We start from the raw sequence: 17,635 nt of genomic DNA on the forward strand, positions 1-17,635 counted from the left end.
GCGCTGCTGATAGAGGCTTATCAGCTGTTTTAATCTCTGACCACGAAGCGAACGAAAAGAAAGAAAAGCACAAATCGCGAACTACAAAACTTGCAGGAACAGCTGGCTCCATCTGTCATTCTGCAGAGCAAGCAGACGAAAGCCGGCGAAGCGACGAAGCCTCGCAGTGTGTGGGTTCGGTAGAGTGCGCGTGGTTTGCCAAAATGTGAGTTATCCATTCATTCAGACTGCCAGCTGCGAAAGGAAGGAACAGTATTTGTTGACGACGCCTCTTTTTGTAACCTGACTCGCGCAATGGGTATTCACGTATATAAGCAACCGCACGTTCCAGGGGAATTAACGGTAGAAAAGTATTACAGCAGATGTTACGTAACAGAGCGAATGTGATTAAAACGCAGAGGCGGCTGATGATGTAGTCTTTCCGAAGCTGTCATCGCTTACATGGTTTGCACGTCCTTTACTGACGCATTCGGTAGTTCCATGCTCATCATACATAGTCGTACGTTTTCGCTTTAGTGCATGGTTTTTGAATATGTCTAAGCTTTGAAGGGCCAGGTCCACCGCGTCACGTTCCTGTATAAGCGTGTATGATCTTCTGCGGCAGAGAAAATATGTTTCGTATGTCATGTCGCGCTTGTACGCTAAAAGGAACAAAAAGCGAACCGTATCCTGCTGATTGCACTGATTAACAAAGGTGAACTGTTCTGTAAATAAGTGAATGGTCTTGTGTGTGTTTCGTATACAATTTTCCGTAAGCATGTAATTGTGTGCTAGGCCTCAAGATGCTGAGGAATGGTAAATCTGCTTGATTAAATATATCTAGGCTGTTTGCCACGCATGTGCGCATGAACACAAATGAAAAGGGACGATGAATTAAGAAAAATGGGCATCTGCAGAGGTTTCAAGTCAGCTTTTCTAGGAGCATGGGCAAGAGGGATCACAATACTTTGGCTATGTCAAGAGTGTCAAAGAAGTACATGTGTTTGTAGGTAACATGCTAACATTGCAGCTAATAGTTGCAGCCCGCATGCTTGTGGGGCAGCAAAGCTGTGACAGTAATTTTGACATTTGGCTTGCTTGATACCACATTGTACATGCAGGCACACCACCAGTATGATGCTGGACATAAAGTCTCTGGTGTTATTGTTAGCATGGCGGCAAGCATTTGCATGTGTCACCGTTTCCATAGTAGGACGCCAGAAATATAACGAGTGGCAAAGTAATAGCTGTTAGTATTGACATTTGACTGACTTCCTGGAGTACTGTGGGATATGTAGGGACAATACTAGAAAGCTGTTCATAAACAAGGCTCCTTAGGTTTACAGTATTTGCTTATAAGTATGCGTAAAATCAAATCAACATGGTTGTAATGCTTTTGTTGTATACTGCTGGTGGTGAAGAATTTAAGTGTGAGGTGGAATGTTCCGGGAGTCTGTGTTGTACATTCTGTTAAAGCGTTTTAAGGTCTGTATTTAGCAGTGCAGAGGAACTGGCTCAGCTACTCAGTTGCATGAACTAATCAAAATGTGATGTCCAATGCAAAATCCTGAGAAATTGAGTAGCACCCAGTTGAATGTTTTGCTCGTACAGATGAAAGGAAACCAGTGTAAATTACTTTCTCTAAATACTCAAGAATTCCCTGTAATTAGTTGTGGATGATCCAGTTTATGTTTATGTCAATTTTAGCACTGCTGTGGTGCAATGTTAAGTTTTTTTAATATCTGAAGAGGCTGCTCACTCCAAATAATTTGTCTACATCGTTTTGCACTGTTATATCATCACGCTTTTATCAGTGTAGTTTAGCTTTGCATCCAGTTATAAGTCATTCAAATGCAGTGGCAGTCAAACTTTAACTTGTAAAATAGCACTCACAAAAGCAGTTAACTCCAAATACTGTTTGCATGTATAGGCTTTCATGGCTGGCCTAAGTGGGAGTTGTGTTAGTTTGCTCACTTTATGTTTATTATTGAATGCTCTCTTTCTTTTTATCTCTTAATCTAGGGAGTCAGTTATTGCTGCTAGCAATCGCTTGTTCTTTGATCACATTCGAGGGCAGATAGTACAGTGCTATCTTTTCTTTATTGAGATGTAAATGCAAGTGAAGCTCTTATAGCCCAATTCAAAAAGTTGGTTTAGGTTATGACTTGCCATTTTTAATATTTCCATTGCTTGGAAGAAAAAGGAAACGGGAGCGAAGGAGCACTGGCCTTCAAATGATTTTACACAGAAAAATTACAGACCACGTGGCAATGTAGGCAAAGTACTAAAGGGGGAAGTGTAGATTAATCCATGAAGCATATGACAACAATAATGGGGTTGTTAGCTGCTTCAACACCCTATCTGTCACACACTCAAACAATTCAGTTATCTGTGTCAGCAGCTACATGACGGATGCATGATGATTTGTAATAGGCATTTTACTTGCATGCGCACCTTTTTATCTGTTGCCATGTAATCTGCGATATCTACAAGTTAAAAATTTTGTTGAAACCCAGAGTTCTTGTCCTGTTCCCTCCTTATTGTTTCTTTGAAGAGCTGGAAGTGTGGGGAAATATTTTGTATGGTCTCTAAGGGAAAAGCAAAAGGATAATATTTCACGTTCTAACAACATGTACACTCATGCTGGAATGAAATGCAAACATGAGTAAATTAACTAGAAGGCAAATTTCTCTTTCCATATTCGCTGTGTATTTCACTGAGGGGATTAATTTATAGAGGCTTAGTCTTGGTGGCAGAGTGCGCCTAGCAATCAGCGACACCCCCCTTCACACATCTCACTTTGAAGTAGTCAACTGTAAGAGGTCCTCTTTATTTTTCTTCCTGTTTGTGCTTCATTCCTGCATTATACTATGTATTAGTATGTATTTCCATTTAACAAGCTTTTGAGATTTTGAAAGTATGAGAGATAGATTCAGTGTATGTATGTAGTCTTACTTTTATTAAGGCAAAAGCGTTAGACAGCTCTTGGGATGAAATTTTGATTGTACAGCATTATGACACCATAATTCAATTGCACCAAACTTAGGGGTTGAACCCACAACGTTTGGTGGGAATTGAACCCACGACCTTTGGTGGGAATTGAACCCACGACCTTTGGTAGGAATTGGACTCACAACCTTTGGTGGAGTCGATGCCACGAGCTGGGGTGTTAAAAGGAAGCTTTAGCTCGGGTGCTCCCATCTAAATACATGTAAAAGGATAATCCGTTTTTCTCAACAACTGCACTGAATTTGATGAGGTTTGTTGCATTTGAAACAAAAGCTTTAAATCTAGTGACTGTTGGTTTTGAATTTTCGATTCAGGCCGTCAATATTTTATTAAAAATATTGACTGGCAAAACTGGCAAATTTTCAGAAAAGGAAAATATCGAGTTTACAACTCTGGTAACTCAGCAATGAAAAATGATATTACAATTATGTGAGCTGCACCTAATAATACATCTAAAGCGGACAAAATTGATATGTTACACATGAATCTGAAGAAATTTAGTAATGTGGAAATGCAGCTTTTACAGAACCCTTGTACACAAATAACGAATTCACATTAGATATAAATTGACATATCAAATTTGTCCACTTTAAATGATCTAATGGATGCCGTTTACAAAACCACGATATCTGTCCTTGATGCAGAACTATTAAATTGCAAACTTTGTTCTTTTATTTTTTTCAAACTTTCGAATTTTTGAAAATCCTTTTTTTGCAAAATTCAGGCCCTAAATCAAAATTCTGCTTCCAACTGTCCCTATAATTTACCCTTATCTCTCAAATGCAACAAATTTCATTAAGATCGGTCCGAGGGTTATCTCGGAAAAGCGTTTCTGCATTTTGCATCTATTTCAATAGGCCACGTCGGAGTTGGGCCTGAGCTAAAGCTTCCTCTTAAGGTGCAGTTAATTAAGATAGAGCTAATTACCACACTCATACCTACGACCTTTGGTGCAAGTTGAACCCACTTGAAGATAGAGGCAAACCGGCCATATCTCCAAGTTGGGTTCCAGTTGATATCGTGAAAGTCGAGAGTCTAACCCATTACCATTGGTGGTAATTAATAACAAGTTAAATAAAGCAATCAAACCCATGACCTTTGGTTGGAGTCAAATCCACAACCTTTGGTCTTAATTAAGGCAAAGTTAAGGCAGTAGAACCCATTACCCTACATGGAGGTATGGGTGAACTGGCCATATCTGCAAGTTGGATTCCAGTTGGCATCACGAAAGTCGGGAGTCGGACCCATTACCTTTGGTTTTAATTAATGCACCATTAATTCGGATAGAGTTAATTAAGATACTCTAACCCACAACATTTGGTGGGAGTCGAACCCACGACATTTGGTGTTAATAAGGGTGAAGTTGATTAAGGCACATTTAATTAAGGCACTCAATCCCACAACCTTTGGTGGGAGAAAACAATAGGAAGTAACAACAGATTAGAATGACAAGGTCAAGCAATGTAATGAATGTCTCGTTTGCGTACAGGCTTTCGCCTTCATCCTTTTTAATGTGTGCTAAAGTGACCGTCCACATTTACTCTGAGCATTTATATTTGTTGAGTGATATCACAGTTCCGTAACAAATACACAAATATCACTTACGCAATGTAACTGATTGACGAACATAATTTCCTGCTTGCCCATTTCTTTATTTTTCAGTATGTCTGAAGCATCAGTGGAACCAGCTGCATCTGGCCAAAGTACCGCCGAGTCTACGTCTTATCCAAATTTTTTTACTTGGCAGCTGACTGACCCATTCAAGGTTGAACGATACCTGATTGGTCTCTCGCTTGCCAACTGCACGCCACAGCTGGAGCAGGAGTTCTATTCGTCGCTCGGCCCTGGACATGGTAATTATCAACACAGAGCTCTGCTGATAGACTGCATGCATAAAATTCAGCAGAGCGAAGCGGAACATAGTTGGGCGAGTTCGTAATAGTTGATTATGAAAATTGTGGTGAACACAGAATGTGTGCACAAATAGAGAAGCCAGTTCTATAAACATGCTTTGTTTAGCTGGTTTCATTCTGTACAAAATCTTTTTAAGCAACTTGGTGCTTATAGCAGTTATATTTTGTGTGGTGTGTGTATAATTGTAAATTCACCTTTCACTAGATACTTCGTTGTGAATGAGGATGCCTTGAAGCATTTGTATGCTTCTTTTTTATGATGGTAAAATTTTACTGTCTTACAATGTTAATGGTCTGAATTTCAGTGTATATCATTCACATGTTACCCAAAGAAGAGACTAACTGTACCAGCTATCACTTTAGGCGCAGGCTCACAGTTAAATCTTGTGACAATGAGGTGTAATTGGATGCAATTAATAACCCTTTAATGACAGCACATATAAATACAAGAAAAAAATTTCTATATTAACATGCAAAACGCATCGAGAATAAGCGTATTCAGTGAAGAAAAAAAAAACAACAAACTGAGTGCCCTTTCACTCTGTGAAGAAAGATGACCAGTGGAGTTGTGTATGTGGGCGCCTTAATGGTGAATTGCACCTCCGCCGTGGGTCAGCCCACGTATGGGGAGTGCTTAACGCCTGCGTCACCTCCGGCACGGGTACACCTGGCATTGCATTATCTTTGGGATTGGTCCATATAATGACGCCACCTGTGCATACTCGACGGCACGAACACAGCTGGTGTCTGACGCGGACGCCGGAGGAGAAGGCACGTGTTTTGTGTCAACACATGAACATGAACCTGGGGAAAGTAGCCCTTAACAGCTGCGCTGTAAAACTTTTTGCAGGAAATTTTTCAGCAACGGGGTAACCCCAGGCAGAAAACTGGAAGTGGGCTTCAACCCTAGCCACCTAAAGCTTTGTTTGGAATTGGTACCAACAGCTCTCGTCATATGTTGTGGGGTCTCAAACATGCTCTTGGGACAAAAAAACAATGACATAGTAGTGCAAACAATCACAAGGGCATTTATTGCACCTTTCATACACCAATGCCAGCCAGCCAAATTACAACCTACACGGTGAGTCGGACTTCCTCGATGGGCGTGCGACAAATCAAGGAAGTCCGACTCACCGTGACCAGATAGCGAGCTAACACGTTCGCTTCCATGCTTGACACTATGGTCATGCGAATGGTGGTGCGTTTAAATGATTGCATTAGTTCATTTTGGTGTCCTGCTCCTAAACCTTTCACAGAATGGTTCTGCGAATGGCTGGCACACATGCGAAATGTCTATGCTGCTGGCCAACCCCAAGCCAAAGAGAAACAGGCTATTTACTCCTTTTTGTACCTGAGTAACCCCACCGTTGGATGGCATTAGCAGTGCAACACTCACGTCATCTCTTTTAACAATAAAAAATTCAACTCATCCAAGCTATTGCACGCAATGGAAAAAGCGTGCAGTAAAGCAGTGACGCTTCTGGGTGCCTCTGTTTTACTACAGAAAACAGAAAAAGCTGCTTATTAACTTTGACCTGTGTGTTCTTTCTCAGTTTTGGTGTTATTGTGTGTTCTCAAAAGAGCCATTGTGGATTATCCCGTTCGTGTGTGGTGATGTTCATTTTAATCATGCTTTGTTTTTGTGGTTACAACATTTGTTAAGTAGACACATTTGGCATTGCATCTACACATCCCACCAGTTTCTGGCAAGTCGCTCAATGTTTCCTTACTGTAGCCAGTTGAGCTTCTGCAAAGCTTTTACAATCTTGTGTTCTGCAGATAATGTGGCTGTTCCAGAGAGTGAGGACCTCAAAGTGTCTACAGTCATGTGCTGCTCGCTCTGTGGAGCTGAGTTTGAGTCACGGGAAGATCAGGTAAAAGAGCCTTTTGTTGCTGGTGCATTTTGAGACAATAAGATCCTTTGTGAAGGGTCTACCTCAGTGCACTGTAACGCAGTACACAAATAATTTGATCTGTAACACTGCCATTGCTGCACACAAAAGTGGAATTTCTTTTAATTCCTACTAGCAGTGCTTCTGTATCGCTTGGCAGTTTGTGGTAGAATCTTATTGATACGATCTTGTTACATACGATTTCTCGGCGCTAACATTCGCAATACAGAACAGAAAAAATTACCCAGTTGAGTAGAGCTTATTTTTTTTTGCCAGTTTATATGTTCCCGGAAAGCACAATCTTTAAGCATCTGGACTTGCATTCACCATTCCACTTGTGGGTTAAAGTGAATTTGGATAACATTTTAGTGCCAGCAGACACTGTGGTGCAATAACTTCAACAGTTTATTCACGAGAAAGTTCACATAAGATAATTATGTGCATAAAATGATAGAGGCACAAGCAACCAGGGTGAATGGTGGACTGTGTGTTAACGCTGCATCTGTTAACCATCTGTTAACCTGCTTGATAAAGAGACGGTCCTCTTGGAAGGAGCGGTATGACATCGTAGCACATTGTGGAACTGCGATGGTATGATATGTTTTCCACCTGCTAGAGCCTATTTGAACAAGAAAATGCACTAGGCAAGCGCGCGATTGGAAACATTAGCCGCCAGCCATGGCAGCTTCACTGCAATACTTACCACCCATCTCACATGAGAATGCCGGTGTGCGCTCACTTTCTTATTCCACTACCAGCTAACTTCCTACTGGCTTGTTGCACGCTGTATTCAGAGCTATTGGCGCTAATACTATTGCGCGATAAGCATCTTCATTTATTAAGTAAAACTTCTTTTTTGGTGAGTCGGTCAATATGTATTGAAGCCATTGCAGCACAAAAAAACGTGAACAAGAAGAGGACAGTGCCTGTTGTATCCTGTCCTCTGTTTTGTCCAAGTTTCCTTGCATTACAATGGCTTCAATATAAATTTTTACTTATCTTGTTTCACAACATATGGTGCCGTTGGAAGCATACTGCATGATTTTAATAGGTAGTACCAAACCCACCGCTATTTCCTGCTGCAGACTGCAAAGAAAAAGATGTGTGGATGCATGCACACATACACTGGGTGCTTCCTGACATCTGGCTGATACAAGACCGATATTTTCATGTGTGGGAGAGCCCCAGGACATGACCACAAAGGGTTAACCCTTTAAGGACGAGGCAGAAATTTCTCAAGGAAATATTTAATTTTTATCTAATTTAAATGTGCAAGATACACAGAGAATAGGGATATTCAATGAAAATAAAAATATTTCACGAGAACATTTTTCAAGAATAAATTTGTTGCATGTGGGCAACATCAAGAAATGAGCTTCACCCCAAGCCACCTATGACTTTGTCTGGAACTTCTACAGAGAGTTCTCATCGTATGTGAAAAAGATGTGTGCATTGCATTTCCTCTACATTACCTGTCTGATACCGCTTCGGCCACAGATTTGGCATATTTCTTTCTCTTTTAGCTGTGCTTTCAAAAGAAAGCAAGTTGCACGCTATACTTCTTGTTTCTCGTTCTCTATCCTGCTCTAATCCAACAAATGACAATTGATGCCTACCAATCAATGTTGGTCGAAGACAGTTAGCCGAAAGCTCTATACATTGAAACCTCGTCGATGTGTTCCATGCTGCTGTGTTTTCCTGGCTGCTATGTCGTGTTTTCGCGCTCCCAACCTAAATCCCATTGACTCGCATGTAGTATGTTTGCCTTTGATATTCAGCCATTATGTAATGTTTCCGTATCTTGCATTGTGTTTGAATGTGGCGATCGCGTAAATCTAGCAGTGCAGCCTGTCAGTAGGTTGCAACAAGCGATTTACATGTTGCAACAAGCAACCAACACATTGCAACAAGTGACCAAAGTGACCAATAGGCGACCAAAGTTGCACAGGGAGAGGGGGGGGGGGGGGAGGGACAGATGTTACACAAGCATGTAGGGAGAAAACATGCCCAGAGCAGTTGGTAAAGCACCCGAAGAAGTGTGCATTGGTTAAAACCTACCGGGAACCATGTACAGTGGACCAGATCCACTGAGTGCAAGGCTAGATTTATTTTGGGTCTTGCATGCACTGCATTATCGGCCGTTTTTTTAGTGAGCTTCGCCGCAATAAAGCCGTGTTATGCGGTGAAGCATATGCAAAATATTACAGTGAAGCATATTAAGAATTCAAAGGGGCTACTGTTACGGAACATTGTATGCGTCTCTTAATCCTTTCAGGGTCAATTTCTCTTGTCATATGCGACTGCCCAGGGTCGATTTTTGTTATTGTAGATTCCAATTCTGCTTGGGGACCTATTTCGAAAAAAATTTACCATAATATTTTTAGGGTGACCGTAAAGCGGGAAAAAAATATTTTGCGTCTGTATGTATGTGCTCTTCATTCATGAATAACAATAAAAAAAGGAAATAAACTTCTAAGAATTAAAAATTTGATGCATTGTTATACACGTAGTTCAAGGCTTTGAAAATGCGCACACGAGAATATTTCGCAAGTCTCAAATGTTCGTGCTCTTACACTAATATGTACGTCCATAGCGTAATAAAACTGTGTAGGTGTGCACACTCAAGAAAAGTGTGCGGTTGTGTGCCTGTCAAAAAAGCAACACGTGTGACAAACTTCCACTAATCTTCATCTTATCGTCAACCAGAGGCAATTAGTTCCCCCCCCCCCCCCCCCAAAAAAAAAGATAGAGAAACGGGAACACATGCACGGTGGCATCCTTCCTTTGCATGCCCATGTGAGCACTAAACGAGCGAGAAACAGGCGGTTGCCATTTGAGCTATTAGTAACGAGATAGCCATCAGTTTTGCAAGTAGATGAAGCTGAAACTGCCCACAAAGCAAAACCCAAACCGCCGCCCGCACGCGTGCGCCAATGCACGAGTGGTAGTATATAGACGCGCTGGAACAAATTAGCTCTACAACAAAGCATGCAACGAAAACTGAGAGAGGGAGGTGCGCGAAAAAAATTCCCTGTATTCTCATATAGTGGCAGCCCATCACAGAAAATAAGAAGTTAAGAAATTGGCACGCTCTTTAAACGTACAGACGGCGGCGTAAATATATGGCATCAACCACTTTGGACTTGTTCGCGGCACCGTATATTTACATCATTGACCCTGAAAGGGGCACACGCATGCAAACGCCATCCTCTGTCACAGTACAAGCTCCGAGACATGTAATAACTGTACTGGCAGCCATTCAGGGCTGTTTTGAAGTTGCTGTGGTAATTTGCAGGCTTCCTCATGGTTACATTTTCCTGGCTGTAAAATTTTTATTTTCTGTGGTTCCTTGAAAATCTTGAAAAACAGTGGGATTCTGCTGTATACTGAAAACCAAAACTTGGCAAGAAAAAAGTATTTTTCTGGTGTGTAGGCAACATTCACCTATGAAGGGTTAATATAAATCTTTTCTGCTATCTGCAGGTACAACACTACAAGGCGGACTGGCACAGGTATAACTTGAAGCAGAAGATATGTGGGGCAAGAGTTCTCAGCGAGCAAGAGTTCATGAACATGATTGGTAATTTGTTCTTGTGCTTTTGAAAATCGTGTTTAAAAATAAATTATTCTGTAGTTAGGTAAGGTTATTCTTATGTCAGGGAGGGATGTATTCTCTAACGACTAATTTTAGACAGGCAGCACAAAGGCTCATAAATTTGACACTAATCATTTGAAGTCTGTCAATAAAAAATAAATACTTAGATGACACTTTAGTTATACATATTTCTAATGCCCCATCTTGACTTATTGCCTTTGATTCAAGAATGTAGCGCAGTTGTACAGTGGTGTAGCCAGAAATTTTGTTCGGGGGAGTGGGAGGGGAGGCTCACGTTGCAGCTCGGCCTCCACGTTACAGAATTTGTCGAGGGGTCACATACATGAATAATAACTGCATTGCCATTGCTAAAGATGCTGCAAATGAATTCTTGGATGCTATGCACTTTCAAGACAATTAAGATAAGTATTTTTTCATAAAACAATATATTCGTATGTCCAAAAGATTGTGCCAAAAATAACTGATATCAATGCCTCCATCTTTTTTGTATATTTAATAAGTAAATAAGATATCAAACTAACTTTAGAACTATATCAGTTCGAAACCAGCAAAGCCGTGCACGCTGCTGATATGATAAACGTAAAGGCCATAAAATGAACAAGTTGAGGACAAATATTTTAATGAAACTTTATCATTAAATAACGTTGCTTACATTTTTGTACAATGCAATGGCCAAGGAAAAATCTCAATGGTGCTGTCCTTCGTTCCAATGTATTGCACGGGGGCGGCTGTCACCGGTCATATATTGTAATTGCACTGAAATTATAGTCGCAACAGAGATCACATATAAGAAGCAAGGAGTTCTGAAAAATATACATTAGAAATATGAAGCTACAATGGAATACACATATGCAAAGATAAAGCTTGATAAAGGGCAAAAAAGTGCACTGGAAACAAAGTTCACTGCATGTGTCCACAAAACCTCACAACAAGATATTTAAATATACGTACAAGTCTCCAATAAATCTACGTATCTAAGCAAACAGTCACTGCATATAATGTGTCAAACAAGGCAAATAAACGTGCAATCACAGATTCACAGATCGCAGAATCCTAAGGCCTGCTTTCCTCCACTCCCCCTGACACGCATTGCGCACAACGGAAGGCATCGCACTTCATTCCCGCTTTTCTTCGTTGTGCACACGAGACTGACCCACCATCATCGGCTCCCCCCCCCCCTGCCCCCTTTACACTTTCACTCACACATACAGGATAGGGCACGCGGTGACAATATTAGAGAATTTTAATGCGTTCGGTATTGCGGCAAGCGCGGGCGGTTTGCCGGATGAGTGGGGGCATAAACGTGAGCGGCCAGATTGGTGGCGCCAGCGGGTGGTGCAAAGCTCAAGCACTTAAACAAAGAGCCAATTACTATATTCTTCTCAGCTGGGGTGTAAGTTTCCGACAGTGGCGTGCGTAATTGTGAACAAAATTACGCCGCTGCCGAAAATTTGCACCAGCAGTGAAACAGAATAAAGTAGGTTACTGCAATTTTATCTCAGTGTTTGTCTGGTTGAGCTCTACAACACCAGGTGGTGACACCGCTCCGGCTGCTCACGTTTACACCCCCGACCATCCGGTGATCCACCCAAACCGCCCCCGTTTGCCGGAATAGTGGACACGCTAAAAGTCTCTATTATTGCCCTTGGACTTCATAGGGAACATGACGGCGATGGCGACCACAAGAATGCGCCTTGAGTGTCCACATAATAACTATAATAATATAATAATATAGTAAGAGTATCCGGCAACTGAAGAGTCCCGTGGCCCATTACTTTTCACAAGAGAAGAAGTAACAAAATGGAAATTTCACCATGCGACAATTCGCTGCACCGCAACACTGTCTCTCTTTTTCTTTTGTGGGGTTAGTGGGGGCACTGAAATGAAAAAAACGCAAAGGAAAGCATGTTGCCCACAATCGAATGCCTACTTTGGGCACATAACGTGGCTACCGCGGGAGTATCAAAGAAAACGTGAGACGCTTGGTCCACTGAGAGCCATATGCATGCTGCTCGTTATCCTACACTGGCGAGACAAAAGACTTTCCGGGGCAGTTGCGATAACATTGAAATAAAGGTGATGCCCTCAAATCAATGCATTGCAATCCATTAAGTCCCCACAGTGATGCTGGCGAGTGACCATTGTTTCCTTTTCTCGTCTGCTAGCCAGAATGCGTCCAAAGCTCTGTGAGGCCAAAATCCTCTCTGTCAGAGAAAAACGAACGCACACCGGAGTGCGCCGTGCGGTGGTCAGGGCAACACGAAAAAATGCATGACCTCTGGCTGGCTCTGGCAGCCTGCAGGTAGTGAGAACAAGAAAATTGAAGAGGCTCAATGTGTCCTCACAAATAAAAGTCAAAGTGGAAAAAATAAATAAACGTAGTTATCTTTGCTGGCTTTAGTGTCTTTATTTGGCGCAGGTGAAAATAATGATGGTATTGTTTTACGTGATGGCACTGATGTACCATCACAACGCTTCATTTCATCTGACCTCGCTGTGTGCTTTGTCAACTTGTCTGATAGTGTGTTGATTTGGCTTGTCTCATTGTATGGTCTGATGTACGACTTTAGAAAAGTCAATGCACCTTTGGTGACAAATATTTATAAGAACATTGAACCCATAAGGATCCGGAATAGAAAATCTAAAGCACGACATTGGAAATGTCTATGCACCTTACGCATCAAAGTTTATGGGATCTTTATACCCTTAAAGTATCAGAATTGAAATCCACGTGCTCCGTACATTCCGTGCCCTCCGCGAGATGCCGTGACGAGCCCGCTCGCCATCAAAATACCCTTGAAACTTTGTGCTCGGATGGGGCTCATTGCGTTATGCGACTCCAGGTGCATGGGCGTTGCCACGAAATCCAGCCTGAGTACAAAATCTTTGCACCGAAATGTTGTTTCGAGCATGAAAAATACATTCTAGACAAAATCCAGAATGATTTTTCGTGCCGGTGGGGGCCGAAGTGAAAAAGTTTAGAAGGAGGGGGCTGAAGCCCTATAAGTGCCCCCCCCCCCCCCCCCCTATATTTGCACCTGCAGCTGTAGACAGCACCGTTTTAGCTCTAGTAAGTCCTGTGCAGTGGTGCCTTGTGCTGATTGTACGTATTCACTCTTTAGTGACTTAGCTTTGATCTATAACAAAAAAAAAAGGAAATAACTTTGTTCTTACAATTTTCAGAGGAGGTCTCTAGTATTTCTGGTTCCGAATCGGGGACTGACACAACATCAGCGAATGAAACACCGGAGTCTGCAAGCGGAGGAGAGTCCAGTCCTCGCCGGAGGGTAAAAAGTGGAGACGCTCCAGGTAGAAGTCCAACAAAAGTGAGCCGTTTGCCAAGACAAAGGACTAGCAGTGTTGCCTCAACTGATACTGAAGGGTGAGCCAGTCTTGCACATCTCAAAAGCAACTAAGTCTGCTGGTCCTTGTAACAAAAGAAGGGCAGTTCTCAGTAATAGGTGGTGACTAGAGATATAATGTCTGGGAGAAAAACCCAGAGAGATTGAGAAAAAACCTGTTTTCCCCCCATTCTTTTTAGCACAGAGAAAGTGGAAAAAGACTGCTAAAATTTCCAGCTATAATTATACTTGCAGTCTCTGCCGTGCAGCATACAATTCTAGAAACGACGCGAAAACTGAAGCACACTTTTCCAGTGTCTTTACTACACGCTTTCAGTTTTGTGTTGAAAACATAGCATATCTTTCAAAGGTAGTGAAATACAGTATGTCCTCGGGGTTTTGGTCCAGGACTGGCGTTTGAGTCTACATGAAGCACATGGAACCGTCAACCTCATGGCAAGGCCTTTGCACTAATCAGCCGCTGACACCTATAGCTTCCAGGCTGATGCAGATACCTTCATCAGCCAGTTGTGAATGAAACTGCTTTGTTCTTTTGGGGGTGGGGAAATGTTCATAACAAGTTTCATAACAGGCTCACATAAATGTATTTGAAAACACGTCTATGTACAACCAAATTTGAATGCGAAAGCAGCTGATTTGAATGTGAAAGCAGCTTCAACTGTCGAGTACGTCCAGCGAGACTGACACTGAGTGACCTTTTCCTCAGCTATTGGATTAGCAATCTTTCGTAGAAGAGAACAAGGTGTTCATTCCATTGCCTTCATGTTTTCCGTGTAATTATCACATGTATTTATATTTATTTATAAATATAATTCCTTTTTATTACTGGAATAAATATAAGCTATTCTTACTGTAGTTCGAATTTTTCCTAAAAAATGCAGGGAAAAAAGGCCTCGTTTTTGTTTTCTGCTGATCAAAATTTCCAGAAATGTTGCATTCCTAGTGGTGACACAATTCAGTTGATGCTTTTTGGTTTAGTTGTGCTAGGGCTGCTATACATTGGTACAGCTATATACTGTTATAGTATTGCTATGGTACTGCTATGTGCTGCTACATACTGGTAAGTAGTACATACATTTATAAGTGACTCTTTGTACTCACCTTATACTAGCTGTGGTCCCTTGTCGGTTTGTCCGCATTGGCACTAGTGCATATGCATTAAGTGCACAACTACTATTGTCATTTTCACACATTTCACATGAAAAAAAAAAAGCATCAACTTCTCTCTACCTTTCTTGCATTTGTAGCCTGTTCAAGGCAAAATTTGCTTGGAAGTGTCACTTAATGGCCTTGTGCTAAAAATTGTCATGAATATGCACAATGCTTCAACAGAGAGCAGCGATGAGAGCAGTAGGGACTGAACACACAAGATGTAATTGTTTCTGGACTGTACCAGTCCAGAAACAATTTGTGCCAGTAATTGTTGGGGATGCTTGTGTGAAGACTTGAGCATAGTTGTGTGCAGTGGCTTAGTCATGCTATATGTCTAAGTGCCTTTCTCTTTCTTATGAAAGTTATAACAGGGATGTGAATCACACGTGGTTGTTAGTTAGAGATACAAAAATAGTAATACATTACTTCTCATGTCAGTAGGCTTACCATTTTGATGGTAGCACAAGTTGTGTTGGCGCCCAGTAATCGCAATACTTCAACGCACATGCAAAATTCTGCATCAGTTTCTTACTTGCATTTCTCTCTCTTTCCTTTTTTTTTTCCTCACCAGAGAAGAAACGGATGCTGACAAGGCTGAGAGCAGTAGGGCTCGCATGAATGCCAAGGTGTATCTCAAGAATGGCGATGGTCAAGTCCTTGCCCTGTACAGGTGCATTGTACATGGAAAACTGGCAAGTGACCTGTACTTGACTGTTACACTGAGGCTGGCTGTGCTACAGAAATTGCAAACTTTAATTCTTTAGCTGGTTGGGCCATGTATGGTAGCCTAGCCGTCTGCACTTGATTACACAGTATTGAGCCATAGGAGAAGACTTGTGGTGCTTGTAAAATGCAACTGGACTCGGGAGGTTTGGCAAGACCAGCATGGCTGCACCGAGTACTTGCTGAACTTCTTGCTTGATGACATTGTTACACACTGCTACTTGGGGGTGCGATGTTGGCAAAATTTTTTGGAGTTCCTCTTGCACCATAGCCCAGTTGTTGTCCCAAAGACTATTGGTGTCTAGCACACCGAATTCAGCGACAGACATCAAGCAGACTTGTGTGGTGCATCCATAATGTCTCCTCTACATCTCCATCTTTTTGGTGTTAGCAGCCTTTGTGTCGAACTCTTGAATGTTTCTTGGTGAGTTTTGAATCAGCTCAGCGAAAATTTGTTCTGAACAGGTAGCCCAGCTTTTTCTCCTCTAGCATCGCAGCATCTATCTGACTAAAGAGATGTTTCATTTCTTCTACAAATACGGCCGCACTCTTGTTCTGATGTTGAAGTTTTGTTTGCAGTAGCATTTCGGCTCAATCTTTTTTGACGGCGCCAGTAAACGTGCGAACAAGGCTGCTGTTGATGGTGTTCCAGAACACAAGCGTGGACTCTTAGTTTTGAACCAGTGAACACTTCTCGGGGGAAGTATACATGATGCATCTTTGCTTAATTGTTTTACTGGTTTTGTGCTGCCACATGTTCAACCTGTTCAAGCTAGTCCTCCGGGTCATCAAACAGTGCGCCATGAAAAGTTGTGAGCTCTCGTGATGGTTGCAGTGGGATGACTGCTGGCATCGGAGGCTGCTTCATTGACAGTGGCAGTGTGGGCTGTTCGTCTGGTCTTCTCCAGCAACAGGCTGTACCCTAGTTTCAGTTCGTGGTTTTAACGGCTTTTTCTTTGCATTCATTGCCACAATTCAGGCTCTGGTTGTGGCTTCCTGAAGCAGACTTAGACATGCCCAGAATTTCCACCAGATGTCATATACAGCATGTGCGCGTAAATTCAGCAGACAATGCACAGAAAATAAGGACCATTTATTTCGGGCGAACTTGTGCACCCACTAAGAAAACAGACGGCTGCTTGGCTGCAAGCGTGCCTACTTTGGAAAGCAGCTTTTAAAAGATGACATGGAACATGTTACCACCCTCTTATTAACAACTGTGAAACCTGATAAGGTGTGCACATCATTCTTTACTGTATCTACCATCACTCGCGGTTTATCGCAACACAACAAACCAAATTAAAACGGCACCAAAAATTGTGTGGCAAACAGCATGAAGTAACGCACGTGGTGCAGCCTCCCTATAAAAAAGAAGCATCACCTTGATGCAAAACAATAAAGCTAAATGGGAAGCCTTCCATAGCATAGTTTTGCAAGGTGCATGAACAAGTCAGAGAGATGGAAGCAAGTTGTAAATTCTTTTGCTCTAGTCATCATTTGCTATAATTATTGTTTGCTACTCGGGAGGAGCTTAGCAGAGGCAACAAAGTGAATGAATTGATTGCTTTGAAGAAAATAACTTTACAAATTTTCTGGGTTAACACCTGCAATGTATTTGGGATTACATTGTGTGTACAGTCGAGTGCAAAAGTCTAAAGACCACGGCATATGCAAAAAACAAAAAAAAACACGCAATTTCTTCTAGCACAGCCGTGCAGCGTGAAATTGTGTAAAAGCATGGTGCTGGTCAAACAGGAGCATGTGGGCAGTACACTTGATTTCAGCCTTTATGCCTAGGCTTCGAAGAAAAAAGAAATTTAGCGCCAACTCTGGTCCTTCAACTTTTACACTCGACTGTACATGCAGGTACAGTACAATCTAATATGTCATAGTAGCAATTACAGTAGCCTTCCTCAAAGGTTGTACTAGCTTCAGAAGCATCTGTTTTAGTTCCCTTTAGCTGGCGTTTCTGTTGCATTATACACGTCT

The 17,635-nt window shown here is 41.9% G+C and overlaps 1 protein-coding gene across 2 annotated transcripts in view; it reads left to right on the forward strand.

The window, feature by feature from the left end:
- Positions 1-59: 59 nt before the first annotated feature.
- LOC135902410 (tRNA endonuclease ANKZF1-like) overlaps positions 60-17,635 on the forward strand; it is a 39,797-nt gene continuing 22,221 nt past the window's right edge. The window contains exons 1-6 of one of the 2 annotated variants that reach the window (XM_065432432.2): positions 60-205; positions 4,651-4,841; positions 6,681-6,775; positions 10,277-10,373; positions 13,593-13,791; positions 15,495-15,619. In XM_065432432.2, coding sequence (XP_065288504.1) covers positions 4,652-4,841; positions 6,681-6,775; positions 10,277-10,373; positions 13,593-13,791; positions 15,495-15,619 — 706 coding nt within the window. In that variant the 5' untranslated portion in view covers positions 60-205; position 4,651. Of the gene's footprint in view, positions 206-245; positions 473-4,650; positions 4,842-6,680; positions 6,776-10,276; positions 10,374-13,592; positions 13,792-15,494; positions 15,620-17,635 lie in introns of those variants that run through there. The other variant, XM_065432431.2, reaches the window with a different exon arrangement.

The sequence above is a fragment of the Dermacentor albipictus genome, chromosome 1 (assembly GCF_038994185.2).
Source record: "Dermacentor albipictus isolate Rhodes 1998 colony chromosome 1, USDA_Dalb.pri_finalv2, whole genome shotgun sequence".
NCBI lineage: Eukaryota > Metazoa > Arthropoda > Arachnida > Ixodida > Ixodidae > Dermacentor > Dermacentor albipictus.